This window comes from Hirsutella rhossiliensis, assembly GCF_020360975.1.
Source record: "Hirsutella rhossiliensis strain HR02 chromosome Unknown scaffold00003, whole genome shotgun sequence".
In the NCBI taxonomy this organism is placed as follows: domain Eukaryota; kingdom Fungi; phylum Ascomycota; class Sordariomycetes; order Hypocreales; family Ophiocordycipitaceae; genus Hirsutella; species Hirsutella rhossiliensis.
In genome coordinates, this window is record NW_025408669.1 from 5,375,691 (window position 1) to 5,385,519 (window position 9,829).

General features: G+C 60.5%; 4 protein-coding genes across 4 annotated transcripts; 2 read left to right on the forward strand and 2 right to left on the reverse strand.

Annotated features, from left to right (window-relative positions):
* On the reverse strand, positions 1-857 carry HRG_03795 (TIM21 domain-containing protein; the record flags this gene model as incomplete). The annotated part of the gene is made up of 4 exons (XM_044862266.1): positions 1-189; positions 243-297; positions 354-538; positions 591-857. The coding sequence occupies 4 exons, from the start codon at positions 855-857 to the stop codon at positions 1-3; spliced, it is 696 nt and encodes a 231-aa protein (XP_044723292.1).
* An 853-nt stretch (positions 858-1,710) lies between these two features.
* HRG_03796 (putative GTPase activating protein for arf domain-containing protein) lies at positions 1,711-3,414 on the forward strand (the record flags this gene model as incomplete). Its single annotated transcript, XM_044862267.1, has 6 exons — positions 1,711-1,782; positions 1,846-1,981; positions 2,040-2,223; positions 2,281-2,434; positions 2,519-3,014; positions 3,077-3,414. 6 exons carry the CDS (start codon positions 1,711-1,713, stop codon positions 3,412-3,414), a joined length of 1,380 nt encoding a protein of 459 aa, XP_044723293.1.
* A 518-nt stretch (positions 3,415-3,932) lies between these two features.
* On the reverse strand, positions 3,933-5,202 carry HRG_03797 (nitronate monooxygenase domain-containing protein; the record flags this gene model as incomplete). Its single annotated transcript, XM_044862268.1, has 3 exons — positions 3,933-4,791; positions 4,851-5,112; positions 5,190-5,202. The coding sequence occupies 3 exons, from the start codon at positions 5,200-5,202 to the stop codon at positions 3,933-3,935; spliced, it is 1,134 nt and encodes a 377-aa protein (XP_044723294.1).
* Positions 5,203-6,520: 1,318 nt separating this feature from the next.
* HRG_03798 (pterin binding enzyme domain-containing protein) lies at positions 6,521-8,527 on the forward strand (the record flags this gene model as incomplete). The annotated part of the gene is made up of 5 exons (XM_044862269.1): positions 6,521-6,562; positions 6,824-6,937; positions 7,011-7,181; positions 7,284-7,492; positions 7,561-8,527. 5 exons carry the CDS (start codon positions 6,521-6,523, stop codon positions 8,525-8,527), a joined length of 1,503 nt encoding a protein of 500 aa, XP_044723295.1.
* Between the last annotated feature and the right edge of the window lie 1,302 nt (positions 8,528-9,829).

A 9,829-nucleotide genomic window follows, 5' to 3' on the forward strand; every position in this document is an offset into this window, starting at 1 on the left:
TCAGCTCCATTTGACACCAAAGAAGCTTAGTTGCTTCTTTCCCGTGCTGGGCTTTGATTCTGCATTCTCCAGATAGATGCGCTCGTGGCCCTTGACGTCCAGGAACAGGTATTTGTACTCGTAGTCGCTTTCGCCGCGTCGCTTCACCATGTGTAGCTGCGCGACACCGTTTTGCAGCGGACCGTCGACCTAAGCATCGTCAGCGCCCGCTGCTGCAGCTTGTTGCGTGGCATACCACTTACGTGAAAGTGCATCACCATGTGCGCATTCCCTTGAGGGTCGGTCCTCTCGGAGGATCTGCCCGCTGTGTTTAGCAGACGGTCCGGGTACGGAGGACAAGCCCGAGGACGTACGCAATAGGGCGGGCTCGCCGCCACTTGTTGAAGTTTTCGTCGCCGTGGGCCATGACGTGCTTGGGGTCGCCGAGAAGCTCAATGCATCTCGAATCCTTCTTGATCTTGTTGACGGCGCGGTTGAACTGGGCTGTCTTGCTGTCGGGGGAAAAGACGTCGGTCCAGAGAAAATAGCCGACTCCGCCCTAGCCCGGAGCGTCAGCGCGCGAGCAAAGGAGCAGCTGCCTGTGGCCATACCGTGAGCACGAGGCCGACCATAACCAGGCCAAAGTTGAAGCTTTGCTGCGTCGCGCGAGCCGTCTTCTCCGTCGCCGAAAGCTCATTCCAAGGCACGAACCCAGTGTCGTTGAACGGGGTGACGCTCCGGCGCTTTGGCGTGGACGCCGCCGTCGCTCCGTTGCTGGACGCGTAAGATCTCGTCGAGACGAGCCACAAAGGCGTGGACGGGGAGGGAGTTGTCAGGGCGCCGGGTCGGATCGCCCGAAGCGAGGATGACGGTTTCATCGTGGCGGCTCTTCCTTGTCCATGATACCAGGGACTGGCGAGGACGGTGAGGCAAGGCTTGAGTGGCAGCCAATGCTGTCTTTGGGGAGCTTGAAGCTGCGATGCTGCTGCTCGTTGGAATAAAATGGGCAGTTTAGGCGGGGCACGAGGCATGACCTATCTTGGACTAGCGTCACCTGTGCTTGGTACGCACCTATTCGTACCTTGTACTCCACAGTAGGTTCGTGTAAGTGGCTTCAACTAAACCATCAGGTCAACATTTTCCACACGTTAACAATATGGCTATTATCTTTTTTATTTTTTTATGAGGTAGCCGAAGAGATGAATCAAGACGAGTGACAGAAGTGGAAGAAACAGTTTCTCGACGCAAGCGACGAGAAATTGCAGCGTTCGTCGCGAGCCGTCGGCCAGTCCAGTCAGAGTCGAACCGCGAGGGCCGTTAATGAGCCTGGGCACCATGGAGGACAGAGGGGGGCTACCTGGGAGTCGGCGGATACAGTTGCTCACTGATGATGTTTTCCTTGAAGTGGCTGCTTCTCCTTTTCTCACGTTGCAAAGTAGTACGAGTGTTGAAGATAGAAGCATTGGGGTCTTCGACGGCCTTTTAAGGGGGGCCGACCCAGTCGGGACTAGCGCCCCTCGATATGCCACTTTACCAAATAGTAGCCAAGGCACACTCTCCCCTCATGATTTGACGCCCGACTGAACCAGAGCCAACTCGACGACCCTCTGCACCGGGCTTCCTTGCGAACCGACACCCCTTTAGCCCCTGATACAGCCATTGCCAAAGACCTCTCGATCGTCTCGCCTCCGCCCCCCCCGATCCGTAACCCGACGTCTGTCACCAGCCAAGATGAGCGGCCTCGCGACCAAACAACAGTCGCTCAAGATCTTTGAGAAGCTCAAGTCCAAACCGGCCAACAAGGTACGCGACACGGCGCGCGTAATCAACACCGAGAGCCCCATCTGACGCGTGGCGCGCCCCTAGATATGCTTTGACTGCGGCCAGAAGAACCCGACGTGGACGTCGGTGCCGTTTGGCATCTACCTCTGCCTCGACTGCTCCTCCAACCACCGCAACCTCGGCGTCCACATTTCCTTTGTGAGGTCCACCAACCTCGATCGTACGTATATCCGGGCCCCTCACATCTCTCCACCATCGCGGCTGACGGCGCGAACCAGAGTGGCAATGGGACCAGCTGCGCATGATGAAGGTTGGCGGCAACGAGTCGGCGACCAAGTTCTTCCAACAAAACGGCGGCACCGCGGCATTGAACAGCAAAGACTCCAAGACAAAGTATCAGTCCAACGCGGCCACCAAGTACAAGGATGAGCTGAAGCGTCGCGCGGCTCGCGACGCCAGGGAGTAAGGAGTCTCAAAATCCGTCACCGCTCGCCAGTCGCGCTCTAACCATGCCACCAGGTTCCCCGGCGAAGTCGTCGTTACCGAGGCGGGCGAAGGCGACGTGGCCTCACCGTCCGCTGGAGACGCCGACGACGACTTCTTCTCCTCCTGGGACAAGCCCGCGATCAAGCGCCCCACCCCCCCCATCTCGCGCACGGCCACTCCTCCCGTCGTAGGTCGAACGCCCTCGCCTTTCCTCAACGCCGGCAATGGCAACGGAAAGGACATTGCTCGATCGTCGTCTCCGCTCTCAAAGACCGAAGGCACCGCAGATGCCAAGCCGGCCGCGAGCCGCATCACCACCTCGGCCGCTCTGCGCAAGACGGCGACGACTGGAGGACCCCGGAAGGCCAACGTCCTCGGTGCCAAGAAGACGACGAAGCTCGGTGCCAAAAAGGTGACAGGCGATGCCATCGACTTTGACGAGGCGGAGAAGAAGGCCAAGGAAGAGGCGGAGCGCATTGCCAAGCTGGGCTACGACCCGGAAGCCGAGGAGGAGCAGAGCGCAAAGACGGCGGCATCCGCAACGGGCGCTGCTGCCATCATGTCCCCGACCCCCGTGATCCCGTCCGCGGGAAGCTCCAGCTCTCATACGCGACAAAAGTCCAACGCCGAGGTCGAGAGACTGGGCATGGGCATGGGACGCCTCGGTTTCGGACAGATTGGAGGTGGCAAGGCCTCGCAGGCTCAGCCGGCCAAGAAGAACTCGGGCGGCTTCGGCTCCGTCGGGCCCGTCAAGGCCAAGGTCGAAGGTATGGTGCTGTCGAACGCGATGCCTCCGCCACGCTCTGTCTGCTAACCCGGTCCACGCAAGATGACTCGGAAAACTACGCGCGCTCCAAATTTGGCGCGCAAAAGGGCATCTCTTCCGACGAGTACTTTGGCAAGGGCACGTTTGACCCCAACGCCCAGGCCGAGGCCAAGACTCGGTTGCAAGGATTCGAGAGTGCCACGGCCATTTCCTCCAACGCCTACTTTGGACGGCCAGAGGAAGAAGCCGAGGAGGACTATGGCGATCTTGAGTCTGCGGCCAAGGATTTTGTTCGCAAGTTTGGCATCACGGCCAGCGACGATCTCGAGAACCTGAGCAATGTGCTGGGCGAGGGCGCCACCCGGCTCCAGGGTGCCATACGCGCGTACCTCGGCAGCTAAGAGGCTGCGATCCGCCACGCGAACAGATCTTCTGCCCGCCTAGACAGCAGCAAAGCTCCCCCACGCCCTTTATCTTGTCAACTCGAGAGGGCTCTACTCGGCTGAATGGGCATGGAAGCAGAATGGTGGATGGAAATTGGTGCGTGAGCTTGCAGGGGTAATGACGTGTCGTGTAAGCTGCAAGGAGAAAAAAGAACATGATGACGATAGAAGAAACAACAGCAGAGGGCTGCAAGAGTGAAACTTGATTTGCAGCGAGGGGCCAGAGGGTGATGGCGAAGGCACTCTCGTAATGTCCCAGTTGGTTAGCATGGAATAGACGTGATTTATCTCAAAACTCGATGCGCCGCTGCATTTGCACTCCCTAGATTGCGTCTTGGCGCAAAACACGGCATGTTCGACTGCAAGGTCTCGGTAAATGGACGTCATGAAGGCATGGCCACAATGCTACATATGTACTGTACATAGTCAGGAAAGATGCGAGGCAACAATAATCAACACACAGCAAGCGCCTCCGTCTACAGCTTTGCAATCATCTTGTGTCCCGTCTTCATCCACTTGACGGCGTCGTCGACAAGCTCGTCGACGACGGCCTTTGCCGACTTTTGCTCGTTGACAACGGCGGCGCACTTGCCCATCAGGAAGGGGCGGAACTGCTCGAGCGGGTCGTCGTAGTCTTCGTCGTCGTCGGCCTCGGCGGCGGCGTTGTTGCTCTCGACGCCCTTGTGCTCGGCGCCCTCGGCGCCATCCATGTACTTGTCGAGGTCGGCCTCGTAGGGGATGGTGCCCTTTGCGGCGAGCTCCTTCATCTCCTGCTGGCGGTTGGTCTCCCAGTCGTTGATGTAGGGGTTGTTGCGGACGCGCATGGGGCGGCCGGTGAAGATGATTGTGCGCACGTTGTCGTCGTGGCCGGCGGTGCGGACGGCGTCCTTGTGGGCCTTGGGAGCGCCGGCCTCGTCGGTGAGGATGAAGCGGGTGCCGACCCAGACGGCGCCGGCGCCCATCATGAGGGAGGCGGCGAGCAGCTGGCCGTTGTGGATGCCGCCGGCGGCGATTACCTGGACGGGCCCGCCGGTGATGGGCGACTTGGCCTTGTTGCAAATCTCGACGACGGCGGGGATGAGGACCGTGGTGGGGATGTCGCCCGTGTGGCCGCCGCCCTCGCCGCCCTGGGCGCAGATGATGTCGACGCCGAGCTCGAGGCACTTTTTGACGTGCTTGACGTGGCCAACCATGTTCATGTAGACGATGCCGGCGGCATGGAGCCTGTCGACGACGGCCTTGGTGGGCACGCCGACGGCCGAGACGAAGAGCTTGGCGCCGGACTCGATGATGATGTCGACGAGCTCATCGAGCTTGCCCTTGGTATAGTCGTAACTGGGGTGGTAAAAGTCTGGTCAGTATCCGGTAGCAAGGAAACCATATGGGAAACCGACTTTGTCTTGCGCGCGCTGCCGCCGACCTGGGGGATCAGCAGGTCGACGCCAAAGGGGGCGTTCTTGTCGTCGAGGTACTCCTTGAGCTCGGCGATCTGCTCGCGCAGCATGTCGGGGGTGTAGCCGACGCCGCCGATGACGCCGAGCCCGCCGGCGTTGGTGACGGCCGCGGCCAGCTTGGGCCCGGCGGCGACGTTCATCCCGGCCAGCAGGATGGGGTGCTTGATCTTGAAGAGATCGGTGATGGGCGTGCGGATCTGCTCTATTGGTGGGAGACGAGGTCCGCGGTCAGTTTTGCTTTCGGCTTCACGCCGGCAGAGGCAGTGGCAAGGGACTTACGCGGAGAAGTCATGTTGCCGAGATGTACGGGAGAAGCGGAAGAGAAGTTGAGGCGAGAAACGCGAGGTCAAGTGGTGCGCGCGCGATAAAGGCTGACGAAGCGTCCAAGAGAGATGTGGCGATGATGGTGGTGACGGAGGATAGGGGACCCAAGGGCTGGTAGATGGTCGTCTCACATGAACGAGCGGGCGACGGACCGTGAGCGTCCAAGTTGCGGCAATGCGCAACATGTGCCGAGGCTCGGAGAGTCGGGCGGGGCGCCTTAAGTGGCTTAGCGCCGGCGGCGGCGCCTCGTGGGCAAAAGGAGCCGAGGCGCCGCGGGGACGCGGGGAAACAGATTCTCCGCCGGCACTCGCTCGGCTCCTCGGGGCACGTGCCTCTTACATGATCAGATTTCAAGCAAGCACAAAAGCGTACTGCACAAAGGTCAGGCGGAACCGACGGCTCAGGTGACTGAAGGCCCGGTTTGCGTCGGAGCCGAAGCTCGGAACGAGGAGAGATGGAGCATTCGATGTTACTGTAGCGTATGGCCGGCCAAATGATGGGGGATCCATCTGTAATGGCAAGCAGGCGCCTCCATCTACACAGTAAGCAGTAAGCAATATCAGAGACACATATAGAGTCACGTATATACAGGCAGTGTTGTTATGCACGACTCAAGGCCCGGTCAAGCTCGTACTACTGTATAGTGGGCGTGGCCGAGGTGGGCAACGGACGTCTCTCGAGAAGGGCACTTACCCCGTGTCGTTGCCATGCAAGCGAACCCCGCGGAGGGTCCAGACGCTGCGTTCTCGTCTTATCAGATGAATGAGTGAGGAAAGCTCCAGTCGCGGCCAGTCCGGCTGCAACGTCTACCATGAGCGAGAAAACCCTAAAACTGAGTGACGGAAAAGGTAGACATGAGAGAGGGGAATCTGTTTACTTGGAGCGGGTAATAAGGGGACGAGGCTTTGCCACCCCCTGAAAGACGGGGCAATATTGTATGTATAGGCAGGCCCCAGGCCACTGGGCGTTCTTCCCCCCGTTCGGCCACCGGCCAACTTTTGACTTTTTGGACAGCCCGGGGGTTCACGGTTCGGGTGGAACTCGCTCTGCGGAAGGTACATAATGGGGGCCGTATATACGCATGGGCGTGTACGCTTTGTTGAGATGAAGAAGAGAACAGGTCGAAATTCGGAGTTGGCTTCGGGCTGTTGTTCTTTGTTGTAGTCGTTTCTCCATTCTATAATATCGTCGGTTATAACTACCGTTCCATACTTTACACGTTCCACTGACTACGAGCCGTGGACATATTTCGGGCCAGACCCGAAACGAGTCCGGAGTGCTCCGTAATGTATAACCCTATATCGGGCTGGCGCCGGTCTCCTGCCGGGGTAACGGAGTTGCCGCTGCTCCGCTCCGGCGCAGGAACGTGGATACTTTGCACCTGGCTGGTAAAATGGGCAGACTCCAGGTACCGGGCGAGTACGTGCCGGCCCGTCAAAAAATTAGCGCACCAACTTTAGCCGGCGCCGGGACCCGCACAGCCCAACGTCGACTCTCTGCTCAAACCACGCGCGCTCGCTAAACCGACGTGTCTACCACGACGACACGCGGCCCGCACCGCCTGCCATGCGCCCGTCCGTCCCGTGCAGCTTCTTGTTGCCTCGGGGCCTCGGCGCCGCGTGTCGCCGGCGACTCTTCGGCACGCGCCCGGCGGCCTCGTCGACGCCCCGTCGAGTCCCGGCCCGGCCAGCCTCGCGCTCCGTGTATGGGTTTCGCGATGCAGTCCCCTGCCGGCCTCGCTCCGCTTGTGCCTGCCGTGGCTCCGGCCGCAGCAAGACGGCCTACATCGCGCTGGGCGGCAACCTCGGCGATCGCGTCGCTGAAATCGAAAGGGCGTGTCGCGAGATGCATCGGCGTGGGATCCGCATCAAGCGCACCAGCAGCCTGTGGGAGACGGAACCCATGTACGTTGTCGACCAGGACCGCTTCATCAATGGCGCTTGCGAGGTCAGTCTCTGCGCTTCGCCATGACACGGCAGCCCTTCCGGGCCGGGCATGCTCCGCTCACCTCGTTCCTCACTCTGTTCTCTCCTTACCCCCCTCCTGCAGGTCGAGACGGAGTTGGAGCCTTTGGCCCTGCTAGACGAGCTTCAAGCAATCGAGAGGGACATGGGGCGGCGCAAGCTCATCGACAAGGGCCCCCGCAACATCGATCTCGACATCCTGCTCTACGGCAACGACAAGATCGAGCACGAGCGGCTCACGGTGCCGCATGCCGGTATTGCCGAGCGCGAGTTTGTCCTGCGGCCTCTAGCGCAGTCGGTGACCCCTCTGGCCCGACCTTTCGAGACTGTTGCCCTCGTGGCGCCTAATGCTCTCTTGGCAGGCTGATCCCGTCCAAGCCGTTTGACGCGTGCAAGCCATGGAAGGTGGTGCAGGACTACCTAAATGAGCTTCCGCCGGGCGAGCCGCTCTCATCCGTCACCCCGCTGGCGCCCTCGTGTCCTCCCCTTACGCCCCTGGTGCCGAACCGCAAGACCCATGTCATGGCCATCCTGAACCTGACGCCAGACTCCTTTTCAGACGGGGGACGCCACACCCTCGGCAACCTGTCGAGCACCGTCGTCGACATGGTCCGCGGCGGGGCCACCATTATCGATGTTGGAGGCCAATCGACGGCGCCGGGCCGGGCTCAGGTCACGGCTGAGGAGGAGGCGGCTCGCGTCGTCCCCGCCATTGAACTCATCCGATCTCTTCCCCAAGCGCGCGGCACGGCGATCAGCGTGGACACGTATCGCGCCTCAGTCGCTGAAAAGGCGATTGCCAGCGGCGCCGACATCATCAACGATGTCTCGGCCGGCACCCTCGACCCAGACATGCTCCCCACCGTTGCCCGGCTGGGCAGCACCATCTGCCTGATGCACATGCGAGGCACGCCACAGACCATGATGGACCTGACGGCGTACCCGCGCGGCCTGGTGCCGACCATGGCGTCGGAGCTTCTTGCGCGCGTCGCAGCGGCCGAACAGGCGGGCATACGACGGTGGCGGATCATTCTCGACCCCGGCATCGGCTTTGCCAAGACGGGCGCGCAGAACCTGGAGCTGCTGAGGGGCCTGGACGACCTCAGACGCTGGCCAGGGCTCGAGGGCTTGCCGTGGCTTGTGGGCGCCAGCCGGAAGGCCTTTGTTGGCAAGGTGACGGGGGCGGTGCAGCCATCTGAGCGGATCTGGGGCACGGCCGCGACCGTGGCGGCTGCGGTGCAGGGGGGCGCCGACGTGGTGCGGGTGCATGACGCCAGAGAGATGGCCATGGTGGCGGCCATGTCGGATGCCATCTGGAGATCTCCATAGCGCGTCATCTGAGAGCCCTACGCTGACCTTTTTTTCATTATTCCACTGGTCACGACGCCGAAGGAGGGAGGGCGAGGAGGAGTAGGAGGAGGACTGGCATCAGCCGCCGCCGCTGCCGCCCGAAAGCCCTCCTCCTCCGCTTGCTTCTGCCGCTGCTCGCGCAACCGAAGACAGACTGGAGGACAAAGATGGATAGAGGAGGGGGCGTGGGGATATGGGAAAGGGGAAGAGAGGGGGGGGGGGATCCCCCGAGCGAGGGGAATGCCCAAACAAGTCGACGCAAGTCGAGCGCAAGTATAGAGACCTAGGACGAGCGAGACCGGTCCCGGGCGACAGAGTGGTTGGAGGAGGACGCCGCTGCCAAGGGATGGCCTCTCGGGGCCAGGCCTGTCACATCTCCGATTTCCTTGGGCCTCCTCTTGGTCGTTGGGAGATGCTCGGGATTCCATCATCATCAGTCATCCAGAACGGGAGCTTCTACATACAGTACATACATGCAGCACATTATGTATAGATGTAGGTACATGCGTGCTCACACACGCTCACACACGCTCACACACGCGCCTACAGTATGTACAGTACGCATGTCTACTTATACGCACACATCCATGCATCTATCCATACAGCATGGGGTGGGTGGCGGGTGTGCGCCCCGTTGAGTAGCTCGGCCGTCTTGCCGGCCCAACGAGGACGCGTTGCCTTTGCATCATCGGGCTTGGAAAGTTTGCTGAACCACGACGACACCACCACCACTCACCCAGACACCCACCCATCCATCCATCTCGGCGGGCTCCTGCTGCTTGCCTGCCGCCTGGCTCGAAGGCATCGTTGTTCTACTAGGACACACCATCCACCCATACTTGTATGGCAGTATAGACGTGCCCAGGGCCAGACAGGACTGCCATGCCGCCCGGCTGCGCACCTTGGCCGCATCTAGATGCACGGTCGATCAGCAGCGTAAGACCGCATGAGGCTCCCCCCTCCCCTGGCCTGGCCTGAGGCCTGGCCGGAGCGCGGGGGCGGAGTGTTTGGCTCGACGAGGTTGGCAAGCTCCTTTTACCAGCCATCCAGCCGGCCAACATCACGAAGCAATCTCGAAGTTGTGGATATAGGCATGTATATATATGTACGAAACATGTACCAAACTGTGTATGTATGTAGGATACGGAATGACAGCTACTTGCGCTCACGCACACTTACATCCATGCGTGCATACGGAAGAAGGCCAGCTGCATTCATACATTCATACAAGTACACTCACGCATATGGTCTTCATTGACGGGCGATAACAATGTGCGGAAT